At 33.4% G+C, this 19,662-nt stretch overlaps 2 protein-coding genes and 1 long non-coding RNA gene across 3 annotated transcripts; all 3 read right to left on the reverse strand.

The window, feature by feature from the left end:
- Positions 1 to 2,476: 2,476 nt before the first annotated feature.
- Positions 2,477 to 4,320, reverse strand: LOC131638915 (protein SCARECROW-like). Its single transcript, XM_058909445.1, has one exon. The coding sequence runs from the start codon at positions 4,204 to 4,206 to the stop codon at positions 2,752 to 2,754; it is 1,455 nt and encodes a 484-aa protein (XP_058765428.1). The 5' UTR covers positions 4,207 to 4,320; the 3' UTR covers positions 2,477 to 2,751.
- A 5,185-nt stretch (positions 4,321 to 9,505) lies between these two features.
- LOC131638910 (uncharacterized) lies at positions 9,506 to 10,813 on the reverse strand. Its single transcript, XR_009294798.1, has 2 exons — positions 10,056 to 10,813; positions 9,506 to 9,961 (listed from the first exon to the last, which is right to left on the reverse strand). It is a non-coding gene; the product is annotated as an uncharacterized LOC131638910 (long non-coding RNA).
- Positions 10,814 to 15,553: 4,740 nt separating this feature from the next.
- Positions 15,554 to 16,747, reverse strand: LOC131638928 (uncharacterized). Its single transcript, XM_058909458.1, has one exon. The coding sequence runs from the start codon at positions 16,745 to 16,747 to the stop codon at positions 15,554 to 15,556; it is 1,194 nt and encodes a 397-aa protein (XP_058765441.1).
- Between the last annotated feature and the right edge of the window lie 2,915 nt (positions 16,748 to 19,662).

The following is a 19,662-nucleotide window of genomic DNA, read 5'->3' on the forward strand; positions in this document are numbered from 1 at the left end:
ATTTTAGAGTTAAAATTATGATTATTTGAATAATTTTATTTATTAATATTTATTTATTATTAATAATTAAAATTTTACTTTTAATGATTATTATTTTTATATTTCTATTTTATTGCTACTTTTTTATGTATATAGCACGTTGCTTTTAAATAGGAAATTACTCATAATGTTTAATTAATTTATTAAAATAACAAATAAAAATTAATAATTTTTCATCACTAATATTCTTTTATTTATTAATTAATAAAAGTCAATTTACTTAATTAATTCTTTTATTTATTAATTAATAAAAGTCAATTTACTTAATTAATTAAAAATAATAATAGCACGTTCCTCTTAAGTAAAGCATTACTCATATTTTAATTAATTTATCAAAGTGGTAAATAATAATTAACAATTTTCCATCACTAATATTTTTCTATTTATTAATTAATAAAAATTAATTTACTTAATTAAATAAAAAAATTAAAAAATTTCTATAACAATTACTTATTACTGAAAAGTTATAACCCATCCACTTTTTTTCTTCTAACCTATCTATTTCCCACCACTTTATAAGAAAAGATGAAATCAATTATATATAACCCTTCTCCTCACTATGCTACCAAGCGGTAAAGATACATTCAAAAGGGCTCTATCGCCCGACTCTCTCTAAGTGGGGCAGATGCAGAAGCACGTGGCATATCCTTAGTGTAGGTATGAAATATTGAAATTTCTAATACATGCAGAACACATGCTAACATAATTGTCTCACATGATGTCAAGACAGATGTTACGACATCTAGAAACAGACCAGACATATCAGACTGAAATTGATACTGAAATAAAATTGCGAAATGATAAACACCACAGAGAATTGTTAATCCAGTTCAGTGCAACATCACCTACTTTGGGGGCTACCAAGCCAGGAATTAGATCAAAGCCTAAACGGTCCTAGTTTACGACATCTCGCCTAATCACTACTCAGCGCAACTTCTACCTAGATTTCGACATCTAGCTATGGGAAATCGTCATCCCGCTTCCTAAATCACCTCAGTGATATCTAACAGTCTCAATCCCAATGACTCCTTCAAGAAACAACTCAATCAGAAGATCACACTTCCAATACAAAAACTCAACTCTTTTGCTTAAAAGCTTCAAGAGTGAGAACAAAACTCAACTCATTACCTAAAGGCTTCTGAGTGAGAAAAAAACTCAACTCATTATCTAAAGACTTCTGAGTAGAACAAAATGTCTATCACAAGTATCATAAAATAGAAGGGTCACTTATACCTACACAAGAGACCCTCAAACTTGCAACCTTAAGCTTCCCCTAATTTACAAATTATAAAAAATTCAAATTACATTAGGTCAGGTCTTCTCTTTAAGTACACCTCTGCAGTCTATGGGTTTCAAAATCTGCGTCCAGATATTTCTTAATCCACAAGCTGATTGATGCAAAATTGTGTAGATAAATCTCCTTAAATCTTGGAACATAAATATCAAATTTCCTAAATTGTCTTAACATAAAATTTTGGCAACTTGTATACTGCTGGAGATACAAAACTTGTTCCAGATTAAATTTTCTTGACCTACGAAATATACTGAGATATATCCAAAATAAAAATCATAGAATAAAATCAAATCTATCAAGATTTAAAAACAGTTTGTGCTAATGTTCTGGTATAACATGTCATAACATCTATCAGAACATCTTTCCAAAATGAATCTTTTTTAAACCATCACCCCCACCTTCAAGTCAAAGAAGTTGTTCTCGTGGCACATGGTGACACATAACAATCCACTAAAACTAAAAATAACACTAATCATACTGGGTACAAGCATAACACATGTTAACGCAGCTGTCTCACATGATGTCAAGATAGATCTTACAAAATCCGGAAACAGATCAGACACATCAGAATGAAATTTGATAGTGAAATAAAACTGTAGAATGATAAACAACATAGATAATTGTTAACCTAGTTCAGTGCAACAACACCTAATATGAAGGCTATCAAGCCAGGAAGGAAATCCACTATTAGCAGTATTAGTTTAAAGCCTAAATAGTGTCAGTTCAAAACTTCTCACCTTATCACTACCAAGTGCAACTTCTACCTAGAAATCGACATTTAGATATGGGAAATCGTCATCCCGTTTCCTGAATCACCTCGATGATATCTAACACTCACAATCCCAGTGACTGCATACAAAATAACATAATTTAGAAGCTTACACTTCAAATACAAAATACTTAGTTTTGCTTAAAAGCTTCAACCAAGAACAATACTCAACCCAATGCCTAAAAACTTTAAGAGTGAGACCAACAACTTGGCTAACAGTCAAGTAACAAACAGTCTACCATACAGTATCAAAAGATACGTTGGTGACTGAAAAACACGAGACTCTCAAAACTTAAGATTACAACAAATTTATAGAGAAATCTTTTTTAATCTTGAAATAAATATTGTCTCAATCATCCAATTTTAAAAATTTTAATTTTGGTGGAGATTAAATCTTTTTAACCTTCGTAAATCACTAAATTATAACCAAAAAAAATATCACAGAATCAATTTAAATCAAATCAAATCTGTCAAATTTGTTGGTCGCCATAAAAAGTCCATAAGCTCTAACCCCCTTATCATTTTAACATGTATATATCGATATAGAATAATTCTTTACAATCAACTAAATTTTCTCAATTATCTTCCTATAATTGCATAAATCAACTATTTCAACAAACAAACAAACAAACTCAAACCTTAAACAAAGCTACCTAGAATCTCTACAAGTCCACGAAGAAGCTGTATACAAACTAGTATCCTTCCAACCAAGCCTCAACATGCCATCAACTTGAGCAACACTATAACCATGAGCTGGTGAAAACATGTTCAATATCAACTGTGCTTGAGCCATTGAATTACCACTCATTGGAACCTGCTCAAAACTATTTCTTCCTACAAGTTCACTTCTCCAAAGCCTAAACTTCTCTTCACCACTCCTCTTAGGCCCCCCTATCGCCAATATATTGTTAATCTCTTTAGATAGAAGATCATGCTCAACAATGTTCCTGTTAGAATCATCACTATGCAAATATGATCCAAGAGAATCAAAAAGTGTAGAATAGTAATGTAACGAACCGACAAACCGGTCCAAGAATGAGCCTCCAATGTTAACATCTTGTTCTACCAAAGTTATGATTCTTGGTTCCAATTCCTCAAGAAGTCTCAAAGTTTTCCAATCAGGTCCAGTTGAGTCATACAAAGAATGCTGCAACCAATGCACTGCAAGTGTCTCATTAGGCCTAATTTGCAACATGGAAACATCAACAACTTCACCAAACTTACATGCTAGAGGGTAAAACTCCAAACACAAACCAAGCCTTCTCGCGAAATTCGATAAATTTTTCCCCGTCTCAACAAGAAGCTCCATCGATGCTCCCATCCCCGTCATCCGAACCTTAGGTCGACCCTCCATCCGAGTCGCGAGTATGTGAAAAAAAGCAGGCCATTGAAGACCTTGCATGATATCCAAATCAATTATATGAATGCTACTACAACGATTCACGGCTTCGAGAATCGCTTGGTTTGAAGTAAAATGTGAAAATTTGATGAAAGGGGAAACATTGTTGAAGACTTGGAGTGAAGAGTGAATGGTTCTATGATCAATCAAAGGAGAACAAACTCCAAGCCATGAATTCATGACTCTACTTATCATTGCCTTTGCAAAATAAGCAACAACACGTTCAGCACATGATGTTTTATAAGGTGAAGCTAGTTGTGTTAACTCTAGTAACATTCTATGAGCTTCACCAAGATTCTCAACTGATATTGCCACTGCACATTCCATCAAAAGGGTTATCAGATTCAACCCTTGATCACTTTCATAATCATTATTATTATGATTATGGCTATGATTATGAACTAAATCTAAGGTGTTTGTTTGAGTGTGAAGATTATGAATAGTATGATTATCAGAAGAGTTTTGTGGTAAGTGATCTTCAACAAAGTGTTTAGTAATGTGTTCAACCCAATCACATATCTCATTATTGTTTCCTAAGTTTAAGGAGTGGTTTTCTGTTAGTGGTTTTGGATAAGGATTTGTTTGGATGGGAGGTGGTAATAGTAAGTCATTTGTAATGATGGTGTAGTCCCATGTTTGATGCATGTGTGGATGATGAATCATGTTTGGATTTGCATGAAGGACTTCAAATCCTAGTTTCATCATAGAGAAAAAAAGATATATAAAATGAAATGCAAAGAAGTTGGAAAATGGAGGAGTTTGGGGTGTGAATGTGAGAGGGAGGTTTGAAGAAGAGGTTTATGTTAGTTTTTAAAGGGTGAAGTTTAGTGAGGAAATAATTGATTAAAGTAAATTAAGTAGAATTGTGGTGTTGTCAATAGCATTGCCAATTCAATTCCTGTTGATGGCCGGCATAATCAAGCCATTTGGAAAAAGACAAGTCACTAGAAGCTAAACATTACACGTCGATTTGGCAGTGATTTTTCCATTATTATATTAATCAAGGTAATTTTATTAAACTTTTAATACTACAAACTTTGTTTTGACACTTTTTTTTACTCTAATACTAGAAAACTTAATTTAACATCTGCGTGTTGCATTTAATATTCTCCATTACAATTTTTAAACATTAATAACTACTAGTTGAAATAGTAGAAATTCAATAGATATGAGTTTAACGGGTATAAAGGTTGTTTAGTTAGGGGATTAGAAGTGTGGAATGAAATGGTGAAATGAAATTTTGGTTTGTTAGAGCAAATTTTCAAAACAATAGAGAAGAGTTAGACCTGTAAAATTAGCACTTCAATATTTAAATAAGTTATTGAGTGAAAAGTAGAATTAGAATGAGAATGAATTTAGTACTTTAAATTGGGCGATTTGAATTTTATAAAATATATGTGGGTTAAAATCGTTCGCGAGGGACTTGGCGTCTTGTCGAATAGTCATTTGATTAGATATCAGCAGTGAAAGATGTGATGGAGAGCGTGATTGAGTGCCTTAGTAGAGATGACGGTTCACATGTTTGGTGTGTTTTCCTCTTCATCGCTTATTGTTGGATCTTCTATGTGGTCCTTGTGGGTGGTCCAGAACAGTTGCCTTCGAGTCTTCTTTCCTACCTCATAGAGCGAGGACTTTACCAGGTTTACCTTCAGTCCAGGCTCTGGTGGAATGGAACAGAAGAGTTTTGATTGGCGTTGATGTCTTTGGGAGATGTGCATTAAATTCCTTCATCGTGATAAGCAATGTTTTTCAGACGTCTCAACATGTGTCTCTATGTCTTACAATTATGATTCTTTTTAGGAGTAGGTTTTTGTGTCTCTTGAATTGTGTACGCTGAATTTTGATCGTTGGTGATGCGCTAATATCTAGTGTGTAGTGTTGGCCCTCATAGGATCTTATTGCAAGTTCTCTATAATTTGGAGTATCTTTATATAATATGAACGGTTAAAAATACCTGCATGTGACTCGGCGTCTTATATAAATAGTTGTTTGACTAGATATCAAAGGTGAGGAATGTGATGGAGTGAGTGATCATGTGCTTTCGACACTTATGAGGGTTCGCCTGTTTGATGTGTCTTCTTCTTCAATGTTTATTATTGAGCCTTCTTCGTAGGTCTTACTGTGAGTCTAAAACAAAGATGAATATAGACTTTTGAAGAAGTTAAAGTTTCTTCAAAATGTGAGATAATTGATACTGTATATTAGTTTGATGAATTAAAACGACACTTCATTTTTCAAATTTCTCTTAAATATAAGAAAGTTATTTAATTTAAAAAAAAAATTTCATAAATGCATAGCAAAAAAGTTTTTTTTTTCTTTAACTTGAAAATAGTTTTAAAAAATTGAGATTTATTATCAGGTGTGAGTGTGGATGTTCCTTTCTTTTTTTAGTAGTCTTCAAATATTTTTTTAGTAGTCTTCAAATAGGTGTTGGTAATCCTATTGATTTGAGATCTAACTTGTTCTTCGTTGTGATGAAATTTTTAGGGTGAATTCCTTAGAAATCTATCCCGTGGTGATTTTTGTGCATGCATTTTCTTTTTCTCCTTTAATTTGTATTTTCTTGAATTCTCATATGATGTCATTTTTGTACATATGTACTTTGTCGCATTCATTCCTCTTTTCTCATTTTTATTATATGTAATTATTATTTTCTTTAAAGAAACTTTATTTTCATAACTTTATCTTCATATTTTCGGTAGTTAATCTATTAATAAACGAGAGAATTAAGAAAACTTATCGTACACAGGTCCTATATAATATAACATAATTCAATACATAAACTGTGCTTTCAGTGTAAATAAAATATTTTAAATTTTAGCTTGATTGAAATAATTAATCCACTTAATATGTTGTAGTTGATGAACAAGACAAATAACACACACCTATGGATGAACACTAATTTTAAAATTAATCATACATGGCTTAACGGTTTAAGTTGATTTTCAAGGTGGAATGAATAGCCTGAAGAGGTACCTTTCGATTTCTCTATACTATTATTATCATGGAGAAGGAACAGGTATCCTATATAATCCGTTACACGAAAAAAATATTCGTTAATGAGAATTAAGAAAAAGTATAGTAAATTTTTCCTAAGAACTATAAATTTTTTTCTTAAGTTGATGTAAACGAGAGAATTAAGGATTCTCCAACTTCTTTTATACAATAAAACTGGAAAATAATTTAACAAAAAGGACAAAAAAATTACCAACCAAATAAATTACGAAAGAAATAGCAAAGGATATTTGTTAAATTCGTAGAAGGTAAAGTTGAAATTAGTAATTTCTCCAAGAACAGTCCATTTCCAAACTAAAATCTTAATATTCCAAACCGTACTATCAATATTCCAACCGTCGTTTCGGAAGCAAATATCATTACGCAAAAGCCAAATATGTTAGAATTATTTAATATTTTGTGGGGTACAATCAATTGTTATTTAGTTTCTAAAAAACACGTTAATCGTGATTCTGATAGGGGTGCATAAATAGGTTCATTTATTGGTTAAGTGATCTTTTTTAATTAAAGTCTGAGTATCTGAAACCTGATTGGTGTGGGCAAAAGTGTGAGTTTTTAACCCTTTGTCCATAATGGATAGGGACTGGGGTTATATATATTATTTGACTAGGTCCCCTCTGTAATCACGAAATCAGGATTCAGAAATATAACTGACGGCTCCACAACTTGCCTCATTGAGAGTTGTGAACGGGAGTGTGAGATATAGAGGAAGATCCGGTCATTTATCTTTTCATGTATCTAATCAAGGTTACAATAACGACAATCTTTATTCCCAAACCATGTCTACAACAAGTAAGTATTGGTGTTCTAATTTCATATAATTGATCACGAAATTATTCCGCTTACAAAATAGTCCAATGGCAAGTCAAACAACTCTCAATTTACCCTCCTTAACTTTCTTTCCTTTACAAAAAGAGTATCAATCCATAATATTCTAGAAGAAATCTTCTGAACCACCAACTGATTTACCTATCCAAAAAGCTATCTCATCTCAAACACACTACCATTTTACAATTGAAAAAAGTGTGATCCCTACACTCCATATCTATATCACTAAAAAAAACACTTTAAACTAATTAAAAGGAAAGATAATATCTCTGCTCTTCAAAAGATTCTTCGTTAAGAGTCTATTCACAAGAAGTCTCTAAATGGTTTTGATTTAAAAAAAAAAAAACTTCAAACTCCAAATAATGTGCAACACGTCGTCATGCCTATTCTAGGGCCCAAGAGAAGTGTGAAATGAAGCATAAAAATTATAATAAAAAGATGCCGAAAAAATGCAGATCGGGTCCGCGCTCCAAACCAACTTGTAAATAAATTTTAAACTGTATTATCCAAATATTATTTTATAATTTATAGAAACTGGATTCAATAGGCTAACGCCTAAATATTATGCTTCATATAAATAATGAGATTAAATATTATATACGGTAAAAAAAATGTACGTTTAATTAAATTATATAAAAATGTCATTTTATAAAATAGTTTTTAAAATATCTTCATGAATAATAAAATTTAATTCATTAGTTAATTACATTTATTAAAGTTTTAAAATATTTAATTTTATCATAATTAATTCTAAAGTCATGTTTAAAAATATAAGAATAGATTAATAGTGTAAATATTTCCACCAGGGCACAACAACTATTTTCTAAATAATACTATATTTGCTTCTTTTTACATGATACAAATCTATTGAATAACTAATATATTTTAACTATATCTAAATCTAAACATGATATATTGGTTATTTAATAAATTAAAAAATATTTTATCTCATCTAAATCTTCTGAATTCACTAAATCCTACTTATTTATTTATTTTTAAAAGGTGAAATTTCAACTGTGACAAAAAAACATAATACCAAACCTAGAAAAATATTTGATTAAATTACTAATAGAAAAACTACTAGATTAACACCTTTGGGGTAAATGCATGTTTGTTTCACCTTACAAAAAATGAATTTTTTTTCTTTTGTATTTTCAAAAATAAACTTTACAAAATTATTTTTTTAAAATATTACAATTTTCTATATTTATTTTTTCTAAATTAAAAAATTACTTTTGATATTCTATAACATAAACAAACATTATTTAACATAGTCAAAATCCCAATGTTTTCAAAAAGTGGTATTTAAAAAAAAAATGATTTTTATAAAAATAATTATATTATTTTTTAAAATTTAATATCCGAAAAAAGTTTCAATAAAATGACAAAATACCTAAAATAATATTTTTAAAATGAGAAAAAAGGTAATACACCGAAAGTGTAAAATATTTTACACTATCAACCAATCACCACCATTTATCCAATTAAAACACAATTTTATTTCTAAATTACTGAAATGACATGGTAAATATTAGAATTTTGATTGGTTGTATGTGTAATATTGATTTACACTGACAGTGCACTACCATTACACTCTTTTAAAATAACTATTGAAACCAAATTTTTATTTGAAGCTTTTATGAAAAATATTTTGTAACAAAATTACAAAATAATGTAACACTATAAAAATTATTTAAAAAAAACAAAACAAACAGGCCCAGTCTTATTATTGAACCAACTTTTAGGTGAAAGTGATGTTTATTAGTTTATATCTTAATTTATTCTGGCTGTAGGGAGTTTGAGCGACCATCCGAGTTAATTTACCAACCTACAAGGACAGTTTAATATACAAATCTTATTGCTTAGTCTTTTCAAATGCCTCTCTCATTATCAATAAACATAGATTATTGATTGATTTGTAAGCTTGCCGACTTGTTTTGTATTGTTGCACACTTCTTGGGGTAAGAGGTTCATATCTATTGACTTAAAGTATGCTTTAAACAACACGGCACAAGAAAAAATGGTATCAGAATCCAGAGCTTCTTCATATGTCATTTTACCTTGACCTATATTATTATTGTCATTTTAACATTTTCCAGATTCAGAATGACTCAAATAAACATTAAGTGTATCCAGAATCATTAATTTAAAAGAATATGAATAAACATAGAATATTCATAATTCATTGAGATCAAGCATCTGTTTACAGAGTAGCATATTTGACAATGAACAGTAAGAGATTTACAATTCAATATTTGTGCTTGACAGAAAATACTCGTTCAAGCAAGCTTGAGGTTAATTACTTGACTCAAGACACAGCACTTTCTTATAACATTTTGTCATAATCATTAATTAGTGACCGAGATAACAAATCCAAACATGGAATTGCATTTAGAGCGGCATTTAAAACACAATCAAATATATGCATGAGTTATGATACCTACGCCGTTTGACTGGATAGATCAGAGATTGCCTTATTAGGATTTATGAGAAAGACTCCTCTCACTATGAGATGCCCCTAACCTGGGTGGCAAGAGGTTTAAAAAGCTTCCTTGAACAGACCGATCATTTGGAGACTTATCAGAAACCTCAGTCGACGTTGAATCGGAATCGGAATCTGTCATTTATGTCAGTCAGTGTGATTAGATGAAAATATTTATGGTTACATGCAAGTAACAGATATACACAGAATAACATGAACTATAGCCTACCAAAAAGCGACTTAATAGATGGTCTCTTTAATTTGGAGGGTTTCTTCTTCAGTTCAACTGCAACGCAAGAGTATTGGCAAAGTCAACACAAAAGAGCAACATACCCGTGAACTTCCAGAACATTCTTAAATGTAAAATGCAATCAGCAGCACCCCAAACAAAACAAAAAGAAAAAGATTTTACTTTTCAATGTAACCCCGCCAATTTATCTTCCGCATCCCTGACTAAAAATCTAAAATGACATGTAATGGCATTGATGTGAAACTGTGGTTTGATACATTGATTTAATATCTATCTTGGCCTTGCATCAATAAAAGATGAATCAAATGTCTTCATCTGGACCAAGTTTTGCATATAATGTGTCCATGTAGTCGTGTAGATTAACTAGTCTCTATTTGCATTTATATTTTATATAGTTTCTTTCAATGTTAGGAGGACTCCTGCCCATCGAATTCTGTAATTGTTAGAATATCTTTAAAACATCCTACCATTTCATTATTCTATCATAAAATATGTCATTTATCTTTGATCATCCTTAAGGATGAGTGGAACATAAATTTATTATTAAGAGTGTTCCTAATAGAACACCAAGGTCCAATACACTTGATTGACCCAATTATTGGGACCATGGATCCTCTCCTTCCATCCTTTTCTCTCCTTCACAAAAAGCAGTCGTAATTGAATTAAGGAAATGAAGAAAATTTGATAAAAAAGAAGAGAGAAAATATTAGAGAGAGAGAGAGAGAGAGAGAGAGAGAGAGAGATATAAAAGTGTGAAGGAGATAGTTGGAGAGAAGAAATTGAAGGAGAGGATCCAAGTCCAATCATTGGGCCCAAGCCGCATGTGGTCCAATACACTTAGTTTGATGAATTAAAACGACACTTCATTTTTCAAATTTCTCTTAAATATAAGAAAGTTATTTAATTTAAAAAAAAAATTTCATAAATGCATAGCAAAAAAGTTTTTTTTTTTCTTTAACTTGAAAATAGTTTTAAAAAATTGAGATTTATTATCAGGTGTGAGTGTGGATGTTCCTTTCTTTTTTTAGTAGTCTTCAAATATTTTTTTAGTAGTCTTCAAATAGGTGTTGGTAATCCTATTGATTTGAGATCTAACTTGTTCTTCGTTGTGATGAAATTTTTAGGGTGAATTCCTTAGAAATCTATCCCGTGGTGATTTTTGTGCATGCATTTTCTTTTTCTCCTTTAATTTGTATTTTCTTGAATTCTCATATGATGTCATTTTTGTACATATGTACTTTGTCGCATTCATTCCTCTTTTCTCATTTTTATTATATGTAATTATTATTTTCTTTAAAGAAACTTTATTTTCATAACTTTATCTTCATATTTTCGGTAGTTAATCTATTAATAAAATTCATTCTGTTTTTCTCATTTTTATTATATGTAATTATTATTTTCCTTTGAAAAAAACTTTATTTTCATAATTTTATCTTCATATTTTCAGTAGTTTATCCATTTAAAAATTCATGAACTTTATTTTGATTAATTTATTATAGATTTTAAAATTATGAAATATGGATGTTTGAATTAAATTTTTAATACTGTTAATGAATTCGTTACTAATATTTTTGTTTCTTTAAATTGAACTTATTTTTGCTTTATTTTACATCTTTTATATTGTTTTCAATTCGGTCGAGACGTTTGTTAACACATAAATGTTTGCGTTTATTATTGTTTTTTTTTTTTTGATGGAAAGACTCACTCATTAGATAGATAAAGAGTCTTGTACAGCAAATGAAAAATTGGCAGAGGGAATAATCCCATTCCAAGTCCTAGCACCAATCCTATGGCCTAAACCAACTAAATTATGGGCTGTTTGGTTTTGATTTCTACCGACAAAAGCAAAAGATAAAACATTACAGGAAATAGCTAATGACAGACAATCTAACACCAAGGGCTCCAACTCAGCCACTTTTGACACACCATTTAAACAGTCAATCACCGAGAGCGCATCCGAATACAAGATCAACTTCTTTATGCTGAGTTGTTCTGCTAGCTTGAGGGCCCAACGAATAGCCAGAGTTTCTGCGACAGCGGGAGTCGTATCCATGATCATCTTGTTTGTTGCAGCAAGCTTGACAATTCCATTCTGATTTTGGAAAACACAGCCCATGCCTACGGAACCATCGGGAAAACAACCTGTTTGGAGAAATCACACTGCATAAACAAATGCTCATTGTTTTCAGGACTTTTGTTGCATAGCGGACAATCCGGTATTGTTTTGACACCTTTACGAACCAAATTCATCCGAGTGGGAAGAATATTCTTGGCCATTCTCCAAAGGAAGTTCCTCACTCTATTATGGATAGGAGCATTCCACAACAATTTCCACAAGTTATCATTAACACGCCGCGATGGACCAGGGGCAGAACTATCTCTCTTCCTTGCAATGAGATGGTACGCCGACCTAACGGAGTAATTGCCATCTTTCTCACTGTGCCAAATGAGTTTATCTTCTGGTTGGCTCCAGGAAATAGGGATGTTTGCAATTTGAGAACAAATCAGAGGGCTGAAACAGGATTTAAGAAAATTATGATCCCAGCATCCGGCGATAGGATCAATAAGGTCACTAACTAAGACATCATCTCCAACTCCACTTGACAGTTCAGCAGTCTTAAAGCCTCCTCCTGTAGGAATCCATTTGTCTTTCAACACTCTGACTTTTCTTCCATTCCCAATTCTCCAACCTGAACCATACTCAACAATTTCCTTAGATTCTAGGATGCTCCGCCAGGCGTAACTAGGAGCAAAGCCCAACTTTGCCTCACTAATGGAAGTCCTTGGATAATACCTACTTTTAAACACTCTCTTCAGTAAGGAATCTCCTCCAACTGACAGTCTCCAATAGTGTTTTCCCAAGAGGCTCAAATTAAAATCACTAATGCCCCTGAAACCCAATCCACCTTCGCCTTTAGCTTTCGACAATTTGGACCAGCTCAACCAGTGAATCTTCTTCTCTTCTACTGAGGATCCCCACCAGAACCTAGCCATAAGAGCTTCAATCTCCTTGCAACAGTCCACTGGCAGTCTGAAGCAGCTCATGACGTATGTCGGAATTGCTTGAGCCACGGATTTTATCAGCACTTCTTTCCCAGCCCTTGACAAGAACTTCTCCTTCCATCCTTTCACCTTTTTCCACACCCTTTCGATCACCTGAGAGAAAATAGCTTTCTTGGATCTACCAAAAAAGGCCGGTAAGCCCAAGTATCTTGAGTGAGCCTCGACGGTCTTTACACCCATCCTGTCCCGGATCATATTTTTATCACTTTCCACCACGTTTCGACTAAAAGAGGCTTCAGACTTCTCAAGATTGACCAGCTGACCTGAAGCCATCTGGTACTTTCTCAATATCTCCATGATAGTGTCGGCTTCCTTGATTGAGGCTCTGGAGAAGAAAAGACTATCATCAGCAAAAAGGAGGTGCGTGATGGTTGGTGCTTTCCTCGCCACTTGGATACCATGGATTCTCTTGGCTGCTCCCTCCTGCTTCAATAATCCTGAAAGTACATCTGCACAAAGAACAAACAGGTAAGGGGAGAGAGGATCCCCTTGACGGAGACCTCTCTCCGGGTAAAAAACATTGCTGGGCTGCCCGTTAATTAGGATCTGGTAGCTGACTGTTTTGATGCAGCGAGCAATTAGGCACACCATCTCCTTCGGAAAGCCCATGGCTTCCATCACTCCCACCACAAAATCCCATTCGATTCTGTCATAAGCCTTCGACATGTCCAACTTCAAAGCCATAGCCCCTTTCTTCCCTTTGGTCTTCTTTTTCATCCAGTGGAAGCATTCAAGAGCAATTAGAGCGTTGTCCGTTATCAGCCTTCCATTCACAAAAGCACTCTGTTCAGCGTCGATAACGTCAGGGAGGATTTGCTTGACTCGGTTGGCAATTGTCTTTGTCACCAGCTTCATAAGAACATTACAAAGACTTATGGGTCTGAAGTCTTTAGGGGAACTTGGATGCTTGACTTTGGGGATGAGGGCTATGAAGGTTCTGTTAGCCTCAGAGGGGTCCCTATTATTGTTCAGGATATCAAGGACCAAGGAAATTATGTCTCTCCCAACGATAGGCCAATACTTTTGATAGAAGAGAGCCGGTAAGCCGTCAGGGCCTGGAGCCTTCAGAGGATGCATCTGATGAAGGGCCGTCTCTACTTCCTGCCCCACGTATTTTGCCTCACACAGAACCTTGTGCTCAGGGGTAAGTTTCCCTTTTACAATATCACACGTAGCTTCGATATTTTGGGGGTTAGAGGTGCCAAATATATTCTTGAAGTAGTTCAGAAGTAAATTCTCACAGTTGCTGCTTCCCCGCCTCCACACACCAGTGGGATCTTTTAGTTTAAGGATTTGGTTACACTTTCGCCGTTGCGTCGCCTTTCCATGGAAGAACTTTGAGTTGTTGTCACCATCCCTCAACCATATAGCTCTGCTCCGTTGTCTCCAGAGTATCTCCTCTGTCTTAAGAAGATTGTTGCGATGTTTTTCGAGGGCCTTGTAGGATCTAATGCTCTCCACACTGTTACTCCAATTTTCTACACCTTTCAGCTTTTCCTCAATCCTGGAAATCTCTTTCCTAACTGAATCTGGTCTGTATTCCTTGAACTCCTCATTCATTTTTTGCAATTCTTTTATTTTGTTCAGGCCTCCCCCTCTAGCATTGTTCCAACACTGTCTAATCATTCTTTCACATCTTTCATCTTTGGTCCAAGCTTCTTCAAACCGGAAAAGACGCCTGGCCCGTTGTCTACCTTCTTGTGTGACACCCATATCAATCCTAATCGCCGCATGGTCCGAACCGAATCTGGGCAAATGAAGAATGTTGAGTGGAGAGAAATCTTGGATGAACTGTGCAGTAGCCATAGCTCTGTCCAATCTGCACTGAATATTTGCCTCCTCTGCTCTACCATTAGACCAAGTGAAAGGGTACCCTTCAAAGCCAAGGTCCTGTAATCCGCATGATTCAATAGCATTTCTTCCCCAATTCAGTTGGCTGCAACTTCTAGTATTCCCCCCAAGTTTCTCGTTTTCCTGCACGATATCGTTGAAATCGCCAAAGCATATCCAATTGTCTCCCATTGATCTAGCCACCTCCTGGAGCAAAATCCATGTATCTTTTTTATTTTGCTCTTCTGGGAATCCATACATTCCCACAAAGCCCCAAGGAATATTTGTCCCTTCATCCAGAACATTACCACAAATATGATTGAGAGAGAAAGAACTCAGAGAGATCTGTAAACCCTCATTCCACAACAGCAGTAGGCCTCCGGCTCTGTCTCTCCCATTGCCTTTGCAGCCAATTGAGTGGCAGCAGTCATATCCTGTTTTGATTTTTATTCTAGTAGCCTCTTGAACGGTCAATCTAGTTTCCATCAAAAACACACCATCGGGATTTTCTGTTCTGATGAGCCTTAGCAAGGCTCGAACTGCACGGGGATTCCCTAACCCCCTGCAGTTCCAACTCACTAATTTCATTGGGATAGGCGGTGTTGGGATTCCAACACCACCTCTGGTACAATGTTTTGATTTATCTCACCTACTTCTGGCTGCCTTCTTTTCTTGTTGATTTGCCCCATTTCTTCAGAGGACACTTCTCTAATAGGCACCTCCACTAGTTGTCTTTTTCCCCTCTCTATTGCTTCCTTGCTTCTAGTCTCCCCCATGGGTTTCTTCCCCGGCTTCCTCCTACTCCATTTCTTTTTCTTTTGCACTGTTTCCACTGGATTTTGATTGATGACTTTGTCAGCCTCGGAGATGATCACAGCCCCAAGGGATTCCGCCACCGTCTCAATAGCCAAATTATCTACTCCCTGCTTCCCTCCCGGTTCACCCTCCTTCTCAGTACCCTTTTTCTTGTGGTCTCGAACCTGTGTAACTTCAACCCCTTCCTCCTTGTCTTTTTCATTATTGTTGCACCTGCTTTGACTTGAAGATACCTGGAACAGACTCCTGCTGCACGTCCCCGAACTCCCCTCTCTGGACTTTTGGTCGTCAAAAACTTTTGGGAGTGGCGAAGCTCGTAACCATAAACCATAGGATAGCTCCTGTTCATCCAGATCTTCGAAGCCCTCTTCACTTAGATCTCCTAGAGCATCACAATCCTTCATTTGATGGCCGATTCTCCCACATACGAAACAGAAAGTTGGGAGTCTCTCGTATTTGAAGTACACTCTGTGAGTTTTCTCCTTAAATCGAACCACCGTCCCTCGCTTGAGTGGATTATTCAGATCTATTTTAACCTTAATTCTGAGGAATCTCCCGCTCCTATGTCCTTCCTTCGTATCCATCTCTTCGAACGTACCTAGGATTTGACCAACCTTCCGCGCCATTGTCTCGGATCTCAGCATCAAAGGGAGATCGTAGACACGAACCCAGAACATCCCGTAGTGCATGTTAAGGTTGGAAGGTTGCTCTTCCCCTGAAACCCTGTCCAACACCAAAAGGTTCCTATCAAAGCTCCATGGGCCGCTACGAAGCACCCATTCCATTTCTCTTTTTGTTGCAAACCTGAAGAGGAACAGATTTTTGTTTAACTCTTGTGTCTCCACAGCATTCTTTAGTTTCCAGGCCCCCACAGCATTCCATTTCTTATGTTTGCGTTTATTATTGTTGGTGTGTGTGTATCTAAGATTCTTGTCGTACACAGGTCCTATATAATATAACATAATTCAATACATAAACTGTGCTTTCAGTGTAAATAAAATATTTTAAATTTTAGCTTGATTGAAATAATTAATCCACTTAATATGTTGTAGTTGATGAACAAGACAAATAACACACACCTATGGATGAACACTAATTTTAAAATTAATCATACATGGCTTAACGGTTTAAGTTGATTTTCAAGGTGGAATGAATAGCCTGAAGAGGTACCTTTCGATTTCTCTATACTATTATTATCATGGAGAAGGAACAGGTATCCTATATAATCCGTTACACGAAAAAAATATTCGTTAATGAGAATTAAGAAAAAGTATAGTAAATTTTTCCTAAGAACTATAAATTTTTTTCTTAAGTTGATGTAAACGAGAGAATTAAGGATTCTCCAACTTCTTTTATACAATAAAACTGGAAAATAATTTAACAAAAAGGACAAAAAAATTACCAACCAAATAAATTACGAAAGAAATAGCAAAGGATATTTGTTAAATTCGTAGAAGGTAAAGTTGAAATTAGTAATTTCTCCAAGAACAGTCCATTTCCAAACTAAAATCTTAATATTCCAAACCGTACTATCAATATTCCAACCGTCGTTTCGGAAGCAAATATCATTACGCAAAAGCCAAATATGTTAGAATTATTTAATATTTTGTGGGGTACAATCAATTGTTATTTAGTTTCTAAAAAACACGTTAATCGTGATTCTGATAGGGGTGCATAAATAGGTTCATTTATTGGTTAAGTGATCTTTTTTAATTAAAGTCTGAGTATCTGAAACCTGATTGGTGTGGGCAAAAGTGTGAGTTTTTAACCCTTTGTCCATAATGGATAGGGACTGGGGTTATATATATTATTTGACTAGGTCCCCTCTGTAATCACGAAATCAGGATTCAGAAATATAACTGACGGCTCCACAACTTGCCTCATTGAGAGTTGTGAACGGGAGTGTGAGATATAGAGGAAGATCCGGTCATTTATCTTTTCATGTATCTAATCAAGGTTACAATAACGACAATCTTTATTCCCAAACCATGTCTACAACAAGTAAGTATTGGTGTTCTAATTTCATATAATTGATCACGAAATTATTCCGCTTACAAAATAGTCCAATGGCAAGTCAAACAACTCTCAATTTACCCTCCTTAACTTTCTTTCCTTTACAAAAAGAGTATCAATCCATAATATTCTAGAAGAAATCTTCTGAACCACCAACTGATTTACCTATCCAAAAAGCTATCTCATCTCAAACACACTACCATTTTACAATTGAAAAAAGTGTGATCCCTACACTCCATATCTATATCACTAAAAAAAACACTTTAAACTAATTAAAAGGAAAGATAATATCTCTGCTCTTCAAAAGATTCTTCGTTAAGAGTCTATTCACAAGAAGTCTCTAAATGGTTTTGATTTAAAAAAAAAAAAACTTCAAACTCCAAATAATGTGCAACACGTCGTCATGCCTATTCTAGGGCCCAAGAGAAGTGTGAAATGAAGCATAAAAATTATAATAAAAAGATGCCGAAAAAATGCAGATCGGGTCCGCGCTCCAAACCAACTTGTAAATAAATTTTAAACTGTATTATCCAAATATTATTTTATAATTTATAGAAACTGGATTCAATAGGCTAACGCCTAAATATTATGCTTCATATAAATAATGAGATTAAATATTATATACGGTAAAAAAAATGTACGTTTAATTAAATTATATAAAAATGTCATTTTATAAAATAGTTTTTAAAATATCTTCATGAATAATAAAATTTAATTCATTAGTTAATTACATTTATTAAAGTTTTAAAATATTTAATTTTATCATAATTAATTCTAAAGTCATGTTTAAAAATATAAGAATAGATTAATAGTGTAAATATTTCCACCAGGGCACAACAACTATTTTCTAAATAATACTATATTTGCTTCTTTTTACATGATACAAATCTATTGAATAACTAATATATTTTAACTATATCTAAATCTAAACATGATATATTGGTTATTTAATAAATTAAAAAATATTTTATCTCATCTAAATCTTCTGAATTCACTAAATCCTACTTATTTATTTATTTTTAAAAGGTGAAATTTCAACTGTGACAAAAAAACATAATACCAAACCTAGAAAAATATTTGATTAAATTACTAATAGAAAAACTACTAGATTAACACCTTTGGGGTAAATGCATGTTTGTTTCACCTTACAAAAAATGAATTTTTTTTCTTTTGTATTTTCAAAAATAAACTTTACAAAATTATTTTTTTAAAATATTACAATTTTCTATATTTATTTTTTCTAAATTAAAAAATTACTTTTGATATTCTATAACATAAACAAACATTATTTAACATAGTCAAAATCCCAATGTTTTCAAAAAGTGGTATTTAAAAAAAAAATGATTTTTATAAAAATAATTATATTATTTTTTAAAATTTAATATCCGAAAAAAGTTTCAATAAAATGACAAAATACCTAAAATAATATTTTTAAAATGAGAAAAAAGGTAATACACCGAAAGTGTAAAATATTTTACACTATCAACCAATCACCACCATTTATCCAATTAAAACACAATTTTATTTCTAAATTACTGAAATGACATGGTAAATATTAGAATTTTGATTGGTTGTATGTGTAATATTGATTTACACTGACAGTGCACTACCATTACACTCTTTTAAAATAACTATTGAAACCAAATTTTTATTTGAAGCTTTTATGAAAAATATTTTGTAACAAAATTACAAAATAATGTAACACTATAAAAATTATTTAAAAAAAACAAAACAAACAGGCCCAGTCTTATTATTGAACCAACTTTTAGGTGAAAGTGATGTTTATTAGTTTATATCTTAATTTATTCTGGCTGTAGGGAGTTTGAGCGACCATCCGAGTTAATTTACCAACCTACAAGGACAG

This window comes from Vicia villosa, unplaced genomic scaffold, assembly GCF_029867415.1.
Source record: "Vicia villosa cultivar HV-30 ecotype Madison, WI unplaced genomic scaffold, Vvil1.0 ctg.002484F_1_1, whole genome shotgun sequence".
NCBI lineage: Eukaryota > Viridiplantae > Streptophyta > Magnoliopsida > Fabales > Fabaceae > Vicia > Vicia villosa.